Source organism: Pyrus communis, chromosome 6 (assembly GCF_041283825.1).
Source record: "Pyrus communis isolate YQ-2024b chromosome 6, ASM4128382v1, whole genome shotgun sequence".
NCBI classification, from domain to species: Eukaryota; Viridiplantae; Streptophyta; class Magnoliopsida; order Rosales; family Rosaceae; genus Pyrus; species Pyrus communis.
Genome location: NC_142570.1, coordinates 5,882,206 through 5,901,508, shown reverse-complemented (window position 1 = coordinate 5,901,508; position 19,303 = coordinate 5,882,206). Strand labels below are relative to the sequence as shown.

Here is a 19,303-nt window from a genome sequence, read left to right as displayed (position 1 = left end):
CATTTTTGAAATTAACCTCTTTTCATTTTGTGAAGATGAAGATCGATTAATATCATCTTTAAAATTGACTATTGTATATCAATGTGTCGTTCTATTTTAAATTCTGCTTCATTAGAATTAACATGTTTAGGTTTTTTTTTCGATGTACTTGATTGTATTCTGCGAACACCGTTGAAGTAAATGAATTTGTATGTGTGTTTACTTATTGATTTTATAACTTTTTTTTGCACTGGATTCATAGTACCAGAATATGTGTAGTAGCTCAAGTAACTTCATCAGTTGAAATTAGGGGTGCGCTTTCCTTCTCTAACGCAAAACGTAACTTATTTAGTTGTCCATTAATTCAAATAATGATCTTAGAATCCATTGTATAGAGGAGTCTTTTCTTTATTAGCGAGCGAAGTATGTAGACCATGTGAGAAAGAGGTAGAGTAGTCAAGCATGGGTTTATAGACTGTAGACCCATTATCTGTGCATGGTTTTTGAAACTAAAGAACTTGCACGCAACTAGGTGTATATTCATTTTTCTTTGTTTTTCTCTTCATATAATAAGTTAGTTTGACCATAAAATCATTCACGTGTGATTAACATGTTTGATTACATAGTTGAACGACATGTTGATATTTCATCGATTGGTAACTCCATGTGATATTGTAATAGGATATCGAAACAGTAACAAAAATGATATATGCAAGTTTTTCTCTATAGCCAAGTTTATTTCGTGTTTTTTTCCCAAAAGTGAATTGCCACGTGTTAGCTCGAACATTAACGGTTGCCCATCAGTTGTAAATCATATACTTCTATTGTCACGAGAAAATATATGTCCTAAAAGGCACAAATATAAAACGCTCCCACCATACTAGCCTGGTTGAAGAGTTTAATGTAACCTCCACTCTTTTCATTCACCTTTTCAACCAAACCCTACGCTCCTCCCTACTATAAATTCTCCATCCCTCCATTAAAATTACAGTCCATCAAACCTCTTTCTTTTTTCCCTAAATATTCTCAGGGATGGAGCAGCTGCGTGATCTGAAAGATGACCTAGACATTGTGATCCCAACCATCAGAAACCTTGATTTCTTGGAGATGTGGAGGCCTTTCTTCCAGCCCTACCACCTCATCATCGTCCAAGATGGCGACCCCTCCAACACCATCGCCGTCCCTGATGGCTTCGACCATGAGCTCTACAACCGCAATGATGTGAACAAGGTCCTAGGTCCCAAGGCTACCTGCATTTCTTTCAAGGACTCCACTTGTCGTTGCTTCGGCTTCTTGGTTTCCAAGAAAAAGCACATCTTCACCATCGATGACGATTGCTTTGGAAGTCTTGCGCTCCTTAACAATGTTCCTCTCCGTGATTTATCAAATGACGTGTTTGTATTCATTTAACGATATATTGAATCAACTTTTTTGTTGTTGAGAAAAATTAAAGGTGGCGAAGAAGCCTAGTGGGAAGCAGATAAATGCTTTGGCACAGCACATTAAGAACCTGCTGACACCTTCAACTCCATTTTTCTTCAACGCTCTCTACGACCCGTTTGCAAATGGGGCGGACTTTGTTCACGGGTATCCATTTAGCTTAAGAGAAGGTGTGCCCACTGCTATTTCTCACGGCCTTTGGCTCAATATCCCTGACTATGATGCCCCAACTCAGCTAGTCAAGCCTCTTGAGCGCAACACCAGATTACCATAACCCATCCATTTTCATGCATTGAAATTTTTCAATCTTCTAGATTTAATTTAGATTTTAGACGCATAAAATTAACTACATTGTTGATAGCAAGTGACCCTTTACCACACTGGTGGAAAGGTGTTGAGCCCTTGCATGGCGTCGTGGGTTCAAACTCCGTTGGTAGCTAATCTAACAAAATATATCGTTTGACAAAAAAAAAACATTATTGATGCATTTTTAAATACGAATTAATCCAACATACAATAATAGGGCTTATTTAAGAAAAAAATGTATTAACAATGCTTTTGATCGATTTTGTGTCTAAATAACATTACTGTTTAGATTTTGGATTTGGTTTAAAATAATTGAGGATTGAGTTTTTTTAGCTTATCTAGGTATGTGGATGCTGTGATGACGATCCCCAAAGGCACCCTTTTCCCAATGTGTGGGATGAACCTGGCTTTCAATAGGAAGGTGATAGGCCCAACCATGTACTTTGGGCTCATGGGTGATGGCCAACAGCTTTGTGGATATGTTGACATGTGGGCTGGCTGGTGTGCCAAGGTAAATCAATCCCATCTCATTTTAGTCTTTTGAGTTTTGACATGTTTATTTTTTTGGGGTCTTTTGATATAGGTCCAAAATAACTAAAAATTAGACCTATTTCAAAAGTTAAAAAGTCACTAATAATTGGATCTATTTCAAAAGTTGGCCCATAAAATTAGACCTATTTCAAATTTTCCCTTTGTTTTTTTTTTATACAAATGATATATTTACATTAACAAGGTTGAAGAATAATTTAATGTAAAAAATATGTTTTAACTTTTTAAACTCAAGACATCTCACTTGCAAATGAAGAGAAATACCATTAAATTGTAATACTAAATAATGAATCTTGACATGTTTATTTAACATATAATTAACTCATAAACAGAGGAAGTAAAAAAATGTGAACTGCATCAACTACTCACACACTTGATCCTTTTTTTTTATTTTTTTATTGGAGATTATGAAAACTGAATTTAAGGTAGGACTCACATATTTCTTGCTAATTCTTATGTGTTAATAAACGTTGGAGTTAGGAATTGGAATGACTTTCTTCTTCTTAATTATACTCCTCGTTGATAATTAATAAATAAACATGCTTTAGTGTTTGGAGGAACTCTAGGCTTTTAGAGGCCACACAAGTGTAGTTGAATGTGAGCCATTGATGCATATAAGTCTCTTTATGCTTCAAAAACTCATAGTCACCTAGACGTGAATGAACGACTGATCTTAGCATGATTTTCATTAACCATTTTGACGTCATTATGTGACATACATCCATTTGCATAAGTCCTTGGACAATGACATATGTTTCTTTTTTAGGTGATATGTGACCATTTGGGTCTAGGGGTTAAGACAGGACTGCCATACATATGGCATAAGGCGAGCAATCCATTTGTGAACTTGAAGAAAGAGTACAAGGGGATTTACTGGCAGGAAGATATGATTCCATTTTTCCAACAGATTGTGCTCCCAAAAGGGTGCAAAACTGTCCAAGATTGCTACATTGAGCTTGCCAACAAGGTCAAAGAAAAGGTTGGCCCTCTTGATCCCTACTTTGAGAAGCTTGGGGATGCCATGGTTACTTGGATTGAAGCCTGGAATGAGCTCAACCCACCACCACAAACAGCCAACTAATTTGGCCCGATCAAATGGTTTTATATGAAAAATCATCCAAATTGCTAAATTTACTATTGAGTTGTTATGAACTTTTACTGTATTAGTAAGGTAGTGATTTTCACATTTCTCATTTTATTGTACTAAAATTGTTCTTACAAAGTTGTTTGAGCTGAAAGAGCATACCTTTGTGTGTTGTTAGAAATTTTCATAATTATTTAAGACTATGACTTCACACTCTAGTTTTCTTCTCCTCGATCTACTCAATCCGTTATTTGTACCTCGATTCTCTAAGGGATTTTTTTTTTTTGCAGTGTGTCGGAAACGCGTATTGATACACGAAGTGTCATAATACAATTGTTTGAAATTTTTTTTTTCAAGTTTCCAACCAATTAGATTATTACACTTGATATATCAGACCGTGATTCCGACATACTAAAAATTAAATTCTCATCTAAGAGGAGAACGAATATCTCTTTCCTTGTTAGCATCTAATGTAGCAATCTTTTTGACAGGTGGGCTGGTGATGGTTGTTTAGATTGGTCTAAAGTTTCTCTTACTCTTCATTTTCAACACGGAAATAATATTTCTTTACTTTACTGCTGAGTTAAGAACAATTCCATTCTCTTAAGAATTGCCCAAAATTCTCATGCAACATGGATTTTTAGCTTTCCAATCTCATGTGACAACCAAGTAAAATTAAACTTTTACTTGGTCCCTATCCAAGATAATGACTAGGGTTTGGGGGTGAGGAATTTTATGACCATAAGTCACATAACATATCATATTCAAATTCCTTACTGTTGGTATGATCAAAAAGAAAAATTATCCCTGTGATAAAAACACCATTTGAGTATGACATAAAAGAATACGTGCCGACATAACTTTCCTTCATAGTTTAGTGACGATGTGCGTTGGCTCTGACCACTGAGCCGCCCACAGTGTTCTATATGTTTCACGTTTTACTTTGTCAGAATAAATACGTATACACTATACTTCTAGTCATAAATTTTCCTCTCAGATGGATCACAACAGCCAAATATTCTTCCTTGGTTCATCAGCGTCCTCATCAGCATCTCCTATTTTTTCATCGAGTCAGTCAAGTTTTCCACTTTGTCTTGGTGACAGAAATGCAGGCATGATGAAGTCAGGAAGAAAAGAAGGTGATAAGGTGAACAAGAAGCAGAAATATGCATTTCAAACAAGGAGCCAGGTTGATATACTTGACGACGGCTACCGATGGCGAAAATACGGGCAAAAAGTTGTTAAGAACAATAAGTTTCCTAGGTTAGTAGCACTATCTCCTGACTATTATAACATAATTTTTTAATTTTGAATTTTCGCTATTGAATTTTCTAGGGAATTTCGTATTATAACCTGAGTTTATCAGGTTTTTTGATATCTTGGTTCTTTATATTTGCTCTAGTACGGAATATACTGGATATTATATTTGTAGATTTTATACCTAAAACGGTAAAAAAAAAACGTCTAGTTCGTACTATTTTTCGGTTACGAAAGTACTCTAGTTAAATGGTTTACCTAATGCTTGAAAATTCCTTAAATCTTTACTATGCGTTCTTCGTCTTGTTCTGCCTGTAAACTGGATTTGTGTTTGACTATTTATGCAGAAGTTACTATAAGTGTACGCATCAAGGCTGCATGGTGAAGAAACAAGTCCAACGCCTGTCGAAGGACGAAGGGATTGTGGTAACGACATACGATGGAATCCATACGCATCGGATTGATGAGTATTCTGCCGAAAATCTTGAGCAGATAATTAGGCATATACAAGCATCTACTGTGCCTAATAATTAAAGCTTCTGGAGATATTTCCACCATGTAACATATAGTTTGTAGGGTCTTCCAATGAAGATTGTTTTTAAGGACCCTTGTTTTTATGCTCAAATTTACTTTATAAGATAAATCTGCTCACTCTACTTTAGAAAATTACCATTTTCTGGATTCTAAATATTATTTTCACTACAAGGCTGCTAAAAAAAGAAATGAAAATTCACTTCATAATAGTGATTGGAAAAAAAAAAGGGCTCATCGACATCCATGGAGAAGAGGATCAAACAAAATAGTGAAAACAAACTAAGATGATTGAGAGAGCAAATGATGGTTAGACCAGTTGGCCAGAGCATTGTGTGCATCCCTTGCAGCTATATTTGAATCTCCCTCCCCATAGATCATAGTAGTTTAGAATATCGCTCGTCAGAAAAACCAAGATGATTGAGAGACACAACATCATGTTGGAACTAGTATCACCTCGTTTTCATTTCCATATCCAGCAAAGCCTCTGATACAGCAAATTCCAAATACAATTGAAGCAACAGCAACCACACGCATCGCCATAACAATGCACCTTCCTCCATTATTACCACCTTCATTGCTATCAACCTTTTTCACTCCTTCCTCCATCTTCAAATTCTCATCAGCCAAAGAAGACGAAGAACCCGAAGATTTCGCTCTTGAGCACCGCTGAAAACAAACGCCAATCTCTTTGCTCTTACCAGACTCATCGTCACCATCCTCACCATCAGAACTACCATAAAAAGACACTGATCTCACCTCACTCTCTTGAGCCAAACCATTATTCCAACCACCACACCATGTCCCCTCCTCTTTTCCTCCAAAACCCATCTCCCTTTCGCCATCCTCCGCCTCAAAAAGCCTCCTCCCCTTCAACCTGCCGCTCTCAATGGCAGCCCTTCTCTCTCTCTTTATCTCCTCCACCGCCCAATCATTACTCCTCACCTTCCACTCTCCTCCCTCAGAAGGAGAAACCCTATGATGTTGAAGTGAACACATGAGATGCCTTGGGGAAGAATCAAGCAGTTGGTCAAGATTTTTCACCATTGAAAATTTTGATGAGTAATTTGTTGAGTGTCTCCTCTTGGTTTTAGGGTTTGAGTTTTTGTAAGAGTTCCAGTCCTGCTGCAGACTCATGAACTGCTTCTGCAGTTTGGCCACTAATCTCTCTTCTTTTTCTTGGTGAGTTTTCATGGTGGGGTCTTCCTTCATGGTGGGGTCCGCTGAAAATTATAAATCGTTTTCTTTTTGAATCCCTTTGATTGATTAGTGTGAAGGGATAATCTGGATTAGAGAGAATTTGGTGGGTTAATTTTGAATTTAAAAATCGGTCAAAAATGGTTCAACTTGGATGAGGACTGCCCACGTTCTAATTATCGTTTGTGAGTTTTGATCTTACAGTACACTACTGTTAATCTGGACCGTTAAATCACTACCCAGGTTTTACAGCTGCCCTTTTCTGGTCTTAGGATCCGATTCTTTCTGTTTTCTTTTTTGCTTTTAATTACTTTTACTTTCTAATTAAGAAAGAAGGAATCCTTTTTACTCCATCCTTGCCAATTTCACTTAGTAAAAATACGGTATAGTAGTATTCTTTTTCATTTATAAGTAAGAAGATTTAAGTTCGATTTTTGCCAATGATAATTTTGAACCATATTATTGCAGCACATTGTAAGGCTTATCTCATCTACGTCTTTAGTCTAGATAATATCATCTGTTAAAAATATTTTAAAAGAAAAAAAACACTGTTAGGCTGTTAGCTCTTGCTCAAGTAGCAGAGGGCATCCCAAGTTCGATTCCCGCTCAGTTATCAAAAAACGAAAAAAAAAATCTCCTTTCGTGAAAAAGAGGAAACATTTCTCAAAAATATAGAAACAAAAGATTTTAGTTTGGAAGTAAATCAAGCTAGTGCAAAAATAGTATTTTTAGAATGTCAATAACAACTACTAGTTACAGACTTATAGTACTATATTCTTAACCAAAAAAATTTTCGTGATCAAATTCCCAAGAAAATTACTATTCAAAATTGAGAATTTCTCTCACCGCACATTTTTAGTTAAATCTCAATCAATCACTCATGCAAAAACATGTGAATTTCAATCAAATTTAACCATGATCCTAATTTCACTTTATAACAATCGTGATCCTAATGATCTTAAAAGAAAATGAAAAAAACTATAAAAAAAAAAGTCCAAAAAGCAGATTTTTATTATTTTGTTCATTGAATCAATAAGCAGCTATAATGATATTAACTTTTGCATTCCCTTTTCCTTCTTTTACTTTACCAGACACAATTGATTGCTCCTTCCATATCCCCACCACCCATATGACCTGATTCCTGATGACTAACTCCAGGTCCCTACCCTCATTCTATATAGCTCCACTCTTGAATTTTCAATTTTCCCTTCAAAAGATAGAGCACGAAAAAGCCACGCTCCATCGACTCGACTTTGTAGGGTCTGAAAATTTGGCTAATCAAATAAACGAAGTGAAAACATACATCCGAATCTGTCAACGTAGAATATGTATGAAACTACGTTATACGCAAGATCAGTATCCATGAAAAGGGGTCAACTCTCTTAAAATTCTATCACTAACAACCTGTTGCTGCATGATTGCAATTAGGTAGTCTCGTACTTCCCATGTTCTTTGAAATGTCAAAGCTTTTCCTCTGCAAGGCTGCTTGCATTCATGGGTTCCCTGATACGTCCTCGATTATGCCCTTTCCATCCATAGCATCGAAGAAGAAGAAATTCTTGACAGGGTCTCCTTTCTCTGATATTGTCTTAATTACCTCCTGAGAAGTTAAATAACTAGATGTCAATATAAGGTAACCAACACTTCCACTATAATTTTTTATGGGAAAGAAAATGGATAGGCGGAGCACCTGCCCAAGAATCCCTCCAATGATGGGACAAACTGGAGGAAACTCTCTTGTATCCGTCACCAATCTTTCCAGGAGTGTATTTGGAATATGAGACTCATTCAGTGACTGCAAATTTGTCACGAAAGCAAGCATAAGAAAATGCACAACACACAAACAATAACAACTCTAAGTACCCATACCTGTGCTTCACAGAGTTCTTTTTTCAGCTTCAGAACAGCAGGAAGATCTGCAATCGATAACTCTCCAGGTTTACGTTGCTCGGCTTCTTCAAACCTTTCAATTACTGCAAGAAAGGTGAGGATAGTCTCGGTCAGTCTATTTATAAACAAATGGTAACCTATTCACACGAGATTTATAATGGATTAAGGGAAAAATCTTCTTAATGGGAAAATTCAAAATCATTTAATGTTAACCAATTCGCACAAGGTGTATTAGAAGTAGAACCGCAGCATAGGAGTGAGACTAATAAGAAAGCAGCAAATACAATGCACCCTATGAATGAGGCATTCCGGTGGTATTAAAATGATATCTGCATCACTCATCCCTTCAATAAAGCATTGATCTCTCTTCAAGTTCAAAGTTAATCCTCTTTATCTTCACCATTTTGGTAATCATAATTCTTTTTAAATGTAATAATTTCACTTCTCATATAGCAAATTATAGCTTTGACAACTTCATGGAAGTAGTCTCCAAGGCACCATCCCTCTTCCCTTTAGTAAAACCAAGAGTTTTCTTACCTACCTCTTTTATTGTATTGCTATATTTCTTTTACACAACTTCTTTCATAACAAGTAAAAAAAATTAAATAACAATAATTAAACACACCTCGCATAGCAAAGTATAGCTTTGAGAATCTCCTGGGAAATGATTTCCAAGGTACTGAAATTGATTCCTGTAATGTAAGTTCCATATTATACGTCACGATTAATACGCTAAAAATAATTACGATGCACACTACAGCACAATTTGCATAAAAACAAATTATCGTTACCTTATGGGACGTTGGTCAATATAATAAGCTATATTAGACAGATGGCAATCCTAAATACATGTTGTATGAACAAGGGTTAATACCACCGGAAAATATTGATCTTGTGGTCTTAATTTGATCAATCCTCTAAGAAGGTCCTATACTTAATTATCGCCCAGATGGGAGGTAAGCATGAGCACGATATGAAATTTAAAATAACATCATAAGAAAGAACATTGACCAACGAGTCATACCTCAAAGCTTGGATAATGTAGTTCGCATTCGATTGTTTCCTCATTTTTTTTCTGTCAAGAAAAACAAGAAAAAATTTACTCATGCTTCTGTCATTACAGGTAGAGAATATAGGCTGGCAATGCTATATTTCTCCATGTACATGTAATCTAAAATTTCATAGCCCTTAGAAACTTTCTTGAAGTTCTAGCAATGATTCTATCAACTCATTAGACATAAAATGAACAAGGAAACTAAGCAAACTAACATAATGACATTCGAAAAGTCTGAGAAATCAAATACGATGATCACCTTCGAATATTTATGGTGTTGCAGATCAACAAATATTTCACCACAGGAGTCTCTACAGTCAACTGTATAAAACGCTACACGCTTCGAGGACTTTCGGCATTTTTCATTGATCAATTTCTGTAAAAGAAGAATTGAGATGGAAAATAAGAATATGAATTCATTAGCAACGGATGTTTCAAGAAGTTAAATTTAAACATCAAAGAGGATGGGTATGTGTAGTACTTTAGTTGTGAAGGAGCAACAGCTGACAACGACGACATCAAATTTACCATAGAACTCTGACCCAAAGTTTGACAAGTCACCTGTGAGATCAAGATGAAGTATATTCTTAATTTCTCTTCTCGCTTACCTCGGACGACTTATTACAAAGCATTATTTAACTAGTCTGTCTTAAGTGGGATAAAATTTCAAAGTCATGCAACTCAAACAAGATGTTGAGCTACACTATTAACCACTGGATTGTAATAACGGCGAACCAATAATATAGGGAAACAGTGGCATTAGAGGGCGGACCTTTTTCTACAGAAACACGAACCATTGGATTGAAATCTTTCAGAGAATCACGGCAAAGCTCAGTCAGAGTTTTTCCAGCATAAACATTTTCATCAGAAGGTATCAAAAAGTTGGCAGAAAGTGCATCTTCGTTCACTACCCGATCATCCACCAGTGTCAAACTACCAACTCCGGCTAGGACAATGTTCTTGCAAAACTACCCACAAGAGAATAACAAGGTAACAAACATCACCAGCCAAAGACAAATATATATGATATATATATATATATATATATATATATATATATATAAAGGTGTTGAATTTACCTCGGCAATAGTTCCAGTAATTCCACAGACCAATACATGAGCTTTGCTAAGCCTAAAAAAATAGGGGGAAAAAGTTCAAGGCAAACAGTAGCTCAAAATTCTGAAAAAAAATAAGATTAATTAATTCATAACAATTATTCATGAAATATATATATAAAAAAAATGCTTACCTTCTTTGGGCACCAGCGCCCCAAACCCTAATTTGGCGATCGTAAAGTGCAGTCTCCTGCTCAGTCAACTCCTCGCCGTCCATTCCCAAACGCAACCTGAAATTTTGAAAATCAACAAAATAAAATCCACATTTCTAACTCGAAAACTTGAGAGGAGAGAGAGAAAAAAAACCCTAGAAAAACTGAGAATTTGAATTGCTGAGAAAACAGACGGACAGTGACGCGGGGCTTCCGAATTGAATTTCGGGAATTTTGATTTTCAAGGCATATATTCAGACTTATTTCGCTTTATTTTGACCCAACTTGGATTGGGCCTTTTCATTCGTCAAATATTGGGCCTCATTTTTGGGTTTGTATGAAGTCACCCGTAAGATATTGGTAGCCCAACTTGACACTGGAAACATATACAAGAAGAACAAGGGTAAGCTTGACCAGCTGGATAATTAGGAATTGTCACAAAAAAATATTTACGTATTATCCGACTCCATGTAAGTACAATTTCTGAACCATGCAACCAATTTTCTGTGTTAGGCAACCCTACTAAAGTTTATTTCGCATAAAACAAAAACCAATAATGTTTTGTCACATTCATTTATTTTTTCCATTGGAAACTAACAATCATACAATAAATTTTTCATGCTACGTAGCATTAAATGCTACTAGAATGGAATAATCTAGTTGGTCTAAATTATTGCTTTTATTATGGTCCAGTAAATTCAGACCTTCTAATGCTCATAACATTTAACGCTACGTAGCATGAAAGTTAAACCCGATAATACAAAGTATATGCTTAAAGAAATTTTCTCTCCTGTACATTGGATGCACACATTCAAATTGATCATTGCACATACGATATAATTTAAGTGGATTCATAACAAAACACGTTAGTCTCTGTCACATAGCGTTACAAGATAAGTTGTGGATTACATGCCTGTTAAACATGGGAATCAGGAACAACTCCCTTGAAACAATATGACTCGTCTTTGCTTCCTCCACAGTCCACAGTGCACAATAGCTCCTTTAGTCCAGCTCCTGCAGCAAAACTACTGTTCGGGAAAATTCAAATCGAAACCTGCTGTGAATTTGTGAACATACAGCACTCACTTGCTTCCTCCAAAATGCATGACAGTGATTTTAGTCCCACTCCTGCAGTAAATTGTTCGCGTAAAGGTGTGAATAGTTCCAAACTGCTGGTCGTGATCACAGTGAATGATGATAACTCAAAAAAATTTCACCTTGATGGGTAAAATTACGGAATTATAATTACCTGCATATTGGTTAAAAACTTGCTTTGGGTTTCTTGTCATGGCGAGTGCCCTAATATATAGCTACCTCCTCGGTCGTCCAAGGCTCCAAGCACAAAATCCAGTGAAAAAATTGGAGAACTATGATGTCATATTGTTTGGACCTAAATTTACGCTATCGGCCCATACAATCAAGGCCGTTAGATGAGTAAAGTTCTAGACCGTTGGATGATAAAGTGGTTGAGATAATTTTCAATTATTATTAAGGAATAATATTGTGGTTTTAATCATAATATTATCTCTTAATATATATTGGATTATCTAAGCCTAATATTAGCTATATCCAGCGGATCGTTTAAAGATAAATGATATCTAAAAGATAGGTTGTTGCTTACCTTGAGAAGTCTTTGACCTAGACTCTAGCTGATGAGTTTGAATTAAAATCAAATTCTACACAAGTGAAGCCGCACCACACATCTGCTTCTATAAATACAAGCCTGCGAACACCATTCAAAGGACCTCCAATTCAACACCCAATTGCCCTGCGCAAAACCTCTCAAACATCTTGAGATTTTTTATTTTCTTTTTTCCGCCGACACATCTTCAGTTTGGATAAACAGCACTGTGAAGGCAACCGGCGAACATCTTCAGTTTGGATAAACAGCACTGTTGCCGTAGAATCAGCCATTCCCGAAGCACCTTCAGTTTGGATAAACAGCACTGCGTCGAGGCCGACTGGTTATCTATCCAAGTCTCGGTCGAGAAGGATTTTCAAATCCTTATTGGCAGAGGTCATCTCATTAGCCTTCCCGGCGAAGTGAGGTGTTACCAGGTTACTACATTCGGCACCATAAAAGCCGAATTTGATATTAAACTTCGTAGAACTAGCAGCCTTGTCTTCAGGCTCGAGAATCCAAAGGCCGAGATTTGTTCCTTCCTCGGCCGCAATCGCAAGATAAAGAAGTCACCGACGCGCTCAACGCAACATCAACAAATTTTACTCCTCGGCCGAGCTTGGCCGACGAGTTGGCACGCCCCGCATTCGACCGAAGGACGTAGTTAGCTTATTAATTACTCGGCCTGCGCGCCACGTAGGCTTTGTAATTTTTAGGGTCAACACATATATTTATTGATCAGAATTTCTAAGGGTTATTAAGATATATCATGCGAAGTGTACATAGACCATGCATGATGCATGTATGGATACAAAAATATGATCAGCCAATGTTTAAATTAATTCAGGTGTTATACATGGAACTTTGAGTCCAAGAAACCTATATAGTTTGTGTACCTTCCCATATTAAAGACTTGAGCTTTGTTCCAAATACCATGTTACGTGATTGGTTCGAAATGTGTATTCGTCGTATCCATGCTTTTTTTTTTTTATCGAATGATAAAAGGGTTTATTAATCAAGTCGAATAACAATGTTTACATCGTCAGCTAGAATATTAAATAGAAAATCAAGAAACAATAATCTCCATCTATGATAACCCCTCTTCCGGTTGACATACAAAGCGACCGAGTGAGCCGCCCTATTGCAAGCTTACAAATATCGAAAATGATGCAGTCAACCGTAGCTTCAGAGACCACAACTAGTTATTTTTCTTTTCTTATACAAATGATATTAGTTAAAAGATGGTAAAACTTCGAATACAGTAATAACCGCTCTTTATTACTTGAATTACAAATTTCATGCATGGTATAAAGCCATGGGTATGAACGTGACTCGGTCAATTCAACAATCACCAATCCTTATAATTGCAAAAGAATATTAACTAGGTTTAGGCTGGTATGAAACCTATGTGGAGAAAAACGATTCCAATTAAGAATGTATGAACAACATCTATTTTGAAGGCATTGTTAGAACTAAAACCACTTTTTTGTTTTTATCCTTCTAAAACTAAAAACCTTTTGCAAGCCATGTTTAAAATATCCACGAAATTGTTGATATTTCTGTCGATATAAAAAGGGGTGAAATGAAAACTTCACCCCATGTCGGGCAAAATTTAGGAAACTCAATGAATATCAACTAAATCTAAATAAGTTGATATACCCATCTCATTGCATATTTTTATAATTTCAGTAGAAGGCAACCGATATCAATATATACATCGATATTTTCATAAATTTGCATATCAAATATTTTAACTTGTTTCTAAGTTGGTTGTAGCTCAACTAGTTAAGAGCATGCACTTTTCACCGAGATGTTTTGTGTTCGAATCTATAAACCTTTCGGTGTTATTAGCACTCCAAAATTCTTATTGTGCACTTCAAACTTAAAAAGAAAAATACACAGGTGAGTAGTGCCCAATTAAATCTCCAAAATACATATAACAATTTCCTAAAATAAAGAATTTAAAAAGGCGGTGTCATGACACAAATTTAGATTTGGATCTTTAAAATGAAAAAAAAAAATTATACAGTATACTGGTGGTTTATTCCTATCTCTATGTCTTTCATAACATATTCCTCATATTTCAAAGATTTTGGCCCTAAAACTAGGGGTGAGCATGGGCCGGGCCGGGCTCAAATTTAGAGGGACCGAATCGGACCCGCTTAAAAAGGAAATGGGCAAGGCCAGGTATTGCAAATCTGATCATTGGAACCGGACCTAACCCGGCCCATTTCAAATGGGCTGGTTCGGGACGGGTCCACATGTCCTCTTTACTTTTTTTTTTTTTCTTTCTTCTGGTTTTGATCGTCTCCCAGACTTGTTCATCCTCCCGATCTTCAACTCGCTCATCGTCTCAGCCAAGCTTGACCCGACCCAGACCCAAACTCGCTCCACCATCACCGTCAGATTCGCCGTCACCACAACCTTCCTCTTACACTTGTCGAGCACCTCGAAGCTCTCCGCCCTCACATCTGCCGCATAAAACCTAACAATCATTTCATAAATTCAAAGCTAACATTTTAAATTAAAATATTTAGATACACATATACATGTGTATGTGTGTGTGTGTGCGCGCGCGTGCGCGTGTGTGTGTATAATTTTACTGTACCTGTGGAAGATGGCGCCGGAAGCGGAGCTTGACGTCGCGGATCTTAAGCCGGTTCCTGGGTATATGCCTGGTTATGCTTTGTGAAGGTTAGAGAAGACAAGAGGAAGAAAGAGGTTGAGTTGGGTTTAGGGCGGGTGAGATAGGAGAGAGAGAGAGAGAGAGAGAGAGAGAGAGAGAGAGAGAGAAAGACTATGGGAGAGAGAGAAAGAGAAAGGGAGGAGATCGAGAGGTAGGAGATCGGGAGGAGATCGAGAGATAGGAGATCGGGAAGAGATCGAGAGATGAGGGAAAAGACATAGAGTGGACTTGGGAGAGAGAGAGAGAGAGGGTGGGGGCGAGCCTTAAGTGAAATTAGGTCTGAGAAGGGTAATAAACAATAGTTAGTAGGAATGAACGGTCCGGGCAGGGGGCTCGTTTTCTCTAACTTTTAGAATCGACCCACCTTGTTATTTACCAGGAATCGACCCAGCTCGTTTTGTATTTATAATTTCTAGACCCGTCCCATACCCGTCTCGAAACGCAAGGATCCACCCAAACCTGCAAATCCAGGACCCGTTTGCCCATCCCTATCTAAAACCAAATGGTAAGCAAGAAAGTCCGAAATTGAGTTGTCCACATATGATGCATAATATGAGCATGTCAACGTCAAGCTAGCTAATATACATTTTTTATGTTAAAAAATTTAGCATTTGCTAATTAGTGAAATGACATCTTGTACCAGCTGTAGAATTCACGACGAAACTTGACACACGAAATTTTATGTGACTCACGAATCCTATGTTTTGAAACTCTACATCCAAATCACAAATCAAATGAGTCTATCAGAATCCGAAATCTCACCAGATTTTTGTTATGAGGATTCAGAAATTTGTGAATCCTATTTGTTCTTTATGTGGTCAGAAATCATTTTAAATATTTTTATTTAAAATTAAATACAAACAGTACCTGATAAAAATAAACCACAAAATGTACAATGAACAGACATAATTTACGAATTCCTAGAATACTCATAAAAAATCCGAAAAGAATCATGTTGAGGTCTGTCAAGATTTTTGTATAAATGTATCAATCATGTTCGTGTAGATGATGTACTTTGAGGTTGGTGACAAAATCAATATGACAAATTTATGGTAGCATGGCATGCCATGGTGCCGACAACTGAAAACTACACCTTAGGATTTTTTCCTTCGAGGTGTTGGAGGTGGAGAAGGAAATGGAATTACGTTACGTTCTTTGATACATTATCGTGTCATTTTAAATTAACAAAATTAATGCATTTTGACGTTTTATTGGTTACGATTGCATGCTAAAGGAATCTTTCTCTCTCAAGCGATGAATTACATTAAAATCGTTACGTGAATTCAATAATATAGTACGATAATATTAAACACGTTTCATACCAGTTGCTTTCCTTTAAAAAAAGTAGGTAAGGCAACACATGACAAGTAATTTTCAGCCTACTCTCTAATCTCGATGAAGAAACCTTTCTTCCCCGACTGACAAAGAGTTTGGTCCCACGGACAGTCCCAATACAGCTGCCCACACTGACTTTTTTGTTATTTGCAGATTTAAAGGATTTGTCTCGCTGCTAGAGCAGGACTTTTTCACCCTTCAATAATTTATACATCACACCTTTTTTTATTCGAGTCTTGATGCTGGTAATTTTTCTATAAATAATTTGTAAAAATCATAAAAATTGTATTAAAACTTTTATTATAAGTTAAAAAAAAAAACTTATGGTATACTCTGACTCTCAAAGCCTCTCCTTGTTCGAAACTTTTTTGTACCGAAAAAAAGTTATTAACTCCTTATTGGCCTTTCTTTAAATTAATAAATAAAAAGAAAAAAAATCACTTAGTACTACAATTAAAGATATTTGTTTTTACTTATAAGTGAAAGGTTTAGAATTCAAATATGATAAATGACGATATTTATTTTTATTTGTAAGTGAAAGGTTTAGAGTAGATACATTGTTGTACAAGTATGATATACCTCCAATTATTATACCAATGTAGCTTTCCGAGGGAAAAATTGTATGGTGATGAATATTCCACAAATCATGTATTTTCATCTTCACACTTAAACAATTACTTCACGCGTGTAGCAATTTACTTTTTTACATCTAAATTTTTTCTTGCATTTTTTGTTTTATATTTAGAATTTTATTAATTAAAAATGTTATATTTATATATATATATATATAGTCAGACAAAAAAGGTAAAACATTCATAATTTCAAAATTACCCCTCTCTAATTGAAATTTTATAAAATTAGTCTATAAGCATATTTCTCAAATTATTTCATAAAATTAGACTATTATCAAACTATACGTGGTCATACTTCTATTTTCATGAAATTAACAAAAATAGTAAATCAGATTGACATAACTTCTCATTGAAATTTGAAATCGATATGAGTGGTTTCTGAATTTACCCACCATCAATTATTTTGGTTCTTCTGTGAAAGTCTCTGTTAAATAAAGACAAAAATGACAAAATACCTCAATTTAATAACAATGCGTCAAAATAATTTGACAAAAATTGAGTATTTTTATCATTTCACCCTTATTTAACGAATATTTTTTATGAAATGATTAAAATAATTAATGGTAAACAAACTAAAAAACTAGTTCTATCGATTTTAAATTTCAATTACTAAAATAAGAAATCATAACAATTTCAGGACTGCTGTACCTAAAAAAATTGAGAAATTTAGGACAGGAGTGATGTTTTGGGCCATGAAAATCAAAGTTGGAGGTGAAGATTTTTGAGTCCGACTCTGACAGCGCCTACCTTCCCTTCTCTCTTTCCTTTAATGGGCCTGCAAAGATGCACAATGATTACATTTATATTTAAGTCTCACGCGCTCGGCTAGCAAGTAGCGGCACTCCTCAAAAGTCCAAGGACCAAATATTTCTAGCTATTTGGTTGTCAAATTTACAAGGACCATAACTATTACTATGTTTGAAATTTCAGAGACAAAGAGTAATAGGAACATAACGAGGAAAGTATGTTATTTACATCACATTGTAACGTCTCTTTCTTGTATGAAAATTTTGGGAATCACAGCGTATGGCCGGATAATACTCAAATGCATTGAGACTTGTTTCTTTATGAGAGCGTTGACTATCCAACTCGTATTAGTGAACAATGGCAACACATCTATTAAAGAGGTGTTCCAATATGCGGTTCAAAAATGTGTTCACTTTAGCGGTCCGCAATAATGAAAATTAACCTAAGTGATCAGGTTGAGTGAGAAAATACATTATGATTGCATTGAAATTAGCTAATTTTAATTTATCAATTAGATACCAAGGTCTCAAAAAGCTCAAAATTATTCATGTCCATGGAATCCATTACATTGGTGAAATTCTTCATTGTCAATTTGAATGCAAGAAACCCAAATATTCGTATGAAACGGTATCATTGGTATAGCACACACAAATAGACAAAGAGAATTTGAATATTATACCTTTGGCTAATTGACTTCCCGACCTGAAATTGATGTAAAGTACTAATGCAGTTAATCAAATTCCATTGGAAATGTGATTCATACCCAAAACTTGTCCCACATTTTGCATGTTTTGCTCTCAATGTCTTACTTCTAAATCTTTCTCCTCTTATTTGAGAGATTTTTTTAGTGTGCTCGGAACACGGGTAGACCAATTATATAAAGATACGTGGTGTTTCATCCCGCTTTCCAAACTCATTGAAAAATCTCTCCTCTTATTCTTCTTCTTCACCACCTAACATAACATGGAAAGCCCCTTCCCTTAATGTCCCAAGATAGGTCGGTACTAATGTAGTTAACAAAGTGTTCAATTATTTTATTGACACTTTAACGAAAAGCTCCCGTTATTATTCACTTTAACGAAAAACTATATTTTTACACTAAAAAGTCAATCATGGTACTATTCATTTATCTTCTTTTTTTTTTTTTTTACCGTATTGTTAAAACTCAAAATTTTGAAACACTTGTCATTAGTTTTTCTTTATTTTATTTATGTTTTGGTAATTAAGGTATACAATTATTAATCCAAGCTATTAAGGGACCCATTTCTAACAATCCTAGCGACAGACAGCCCAGCAAAAGTCTTTGCATAAATTTTTAAAAGTTTCAATTCAAATGAAAGCAAAGCATTGGAATTTTAGTGCTTTAGGCTTCATCTTGAGAGACACTTACTTGGATCAGGTATGTAACTGGAATGGTATTTGAAGATAATATCGTATAGTTGTGTGAGAAAGTAAAAACATACGACTAATGTTATTACCTTAAGAATATTAAGATAACGATGTATCTGCTATAATTAAATCTTGAACGAAAAAGTTGAATGGGGGATGTGAGTTTCCCACTCGCCATGAGAGTAGCGTGGGGTGCACAAGAGGGGTCTGAACTATGAAGTAAAAGGAACCCAAAAGGAAGGACATGCCATGAAATGTGAAACACAATGCCACATGGGTTGTCCTGAGCATCCATCCTTGTACTTCTTTTTCTTTGGTTTGTGAAAGTCTGAAAGCTAC

General features: G+C 35.8%; 4 protein-coding genes across 4 annotated transcripts; 2 read left to right on the top strand and 2 right to left on the bottom strand.

Annotated features, from left to right (window-relative positions):
* The first annotated feature begins 1,011 nt into the window (after positions 1–1,011).
* LOC137710132 (UDP-arabinopyranose mutase 1-like) lies at positions 1,012–3,355 on the top strand. The gene is made up of 4 exons (XM_088696175.1): positions 1,012–1,377; positions 1,433–1,678; positions 2,063–2,236; positions 3,041–3,355. The coding sequence occupies exons 1-4, from the start codon at positions 1,012–1,014 to the stop codon at positions 3,353–3,355; spliced, it is 1,101 nt and encodes a 366-aa protein (XP_088552301.1).
* Positions 3,356–4,321: 966 nt separating this feature from the next.
* Positions 4,322–5,287, top strand: LOC137710133 (putative WRKY transcription factor 43). Its single transcript, XM_068449085.2, has 2 exons — positions 4,322–4,621; positions 4,963–5,287. The coding sequence occupies exons 1-2, from the start codon at positions 4,356–4,358 to the stop codon at positions 5,147–5,149; spliced, it is 453 nt and encodes a 150-aa protein (XP_068305186.2). The 5' UTR covers positions 4,322–4,355; the 3' UTR covers positions 5,150–5,287.
* Positions 5,273–6,349, bottom strand: LOC148696169 (uncharacterized). The gene has a single exon (XM_088695593.1). The coding sequence runs from the start codon at positions 6,338–6,340 to the stop codon at positions 5,582–5,584; it is 759 nt and encodes a 252-aa protein (XP_088551719.1). The 5' UTR covers positions 6,341–6,349; the 3' UTR covers positions 5,273–5,581.
* A 987-nt stretch (positions 6,350–7,336) lies between these two features.
* LOC137710903 (SUMO-activating enzyme subunit 1A) lies at positions 7,337–10,802 on the bottom strand. Its single transcript, XM_068450062.2, has 11 exons — positions 10,709–10,802; positions 10,537–10,632; positions 10,367–10,418; positions 10,060–10,255; positions 9,769–9,848; positions 9,547–9,663; positions 9,258–9,308; positions 8,859–8,925; positions 8,213–8,316; positions 8,034–8,138; positions 7,337–7,943 (listed from the first exon to the last, which is right to left on the bottom strand). The coding sequence occupies exons 2-11, from the start codon at positions 10,617–10,619 to the stop codon at positions 7,836–7,838; spliced, it is 963 nt and encodes a 320-aa protein (XP_068306163.2). The 5' UTR covers positions 10,620–10,632; positions 10,709–10,802; the 3' UTR covers positions 7,337–7,835.
* Positions 10,803–19,303: the final 8,501 nt, after the last annotated feature.

What these genes read in the sequence shown, in the direction of transcription:
- LOC137710132 (XM_088696175.1), top strand. Translation starts at nt 1,012, where the DNA reads ATGGAGCAGCTGCGTGATCTGAAAGATGACCTAGACATTGTGATCCCA. An exon ending in ATTTATCAAATGACGTGTTT is followed by an intron (nt 1,378 to 1,432) that starts GTATTCATTTAA and finishes GAAAAATTAAAG; the next exon opens with GTGGCGAAGAAGCCTAGTGG. An exon ending in TCAAGCCTCTTGAGCGCAAC is followed by an intron (nt 1,679 to 2,062) that starts ACCAGATTACCA and finishes TTTTTTAGCTTA; the next exon opens with TCTAGGTATGTGGATGCTGT.
- LOC137710133 (XM_068449085.2), top strand. Translation starts at nt 4,356, where the DNA reads ATGGATCACAACAGCCAAATATTCTTCCTTGGTTCATCAGCGTCCTCA. An exon ending in AAGAACAATAAGTTTCCTAG is followed by an intron (nt 4,622 to 4,962) that starts GTTAGTAGCACT and finishes CTATTTATGCAG; the next exon opens with AAGTTACTATAAGTGTACGC.
- LOC148696169 (XM_088695593.1), bottom strand. Translation starts at nt 6,340, where the DNA reads ATGAAAACTCACCAAGAAAAAGAAGAGAGATTAGTGGCCAAACTGCAG.
- LOC137710903 (XM_068450062.2), bottom strand. Translation starts at nt 10,619, where the DNA reads ATGGACGGCGAGGAGTTGACTGAGCAGGAGACTGCACTTTACGATCGC. An exon ending in TTACTGGAACTATTGCCGAG is followed by an intron (nt 10,256 to 10,366) that starts GTAAATTCAACA and finishes TCTTGTGGGTAG; the next exon opens with TTTTGCAAGAACATTGTCCT. An exon ending in TCGTGTTTCTGTAGAAAAAG is followed by an intron (nt 9,849 to 10,059) that starts GTCCGCCCTCTA and finishes TTGATCTCACAG; the next exon opens with GTGACTTGTCAAACTTTGGG.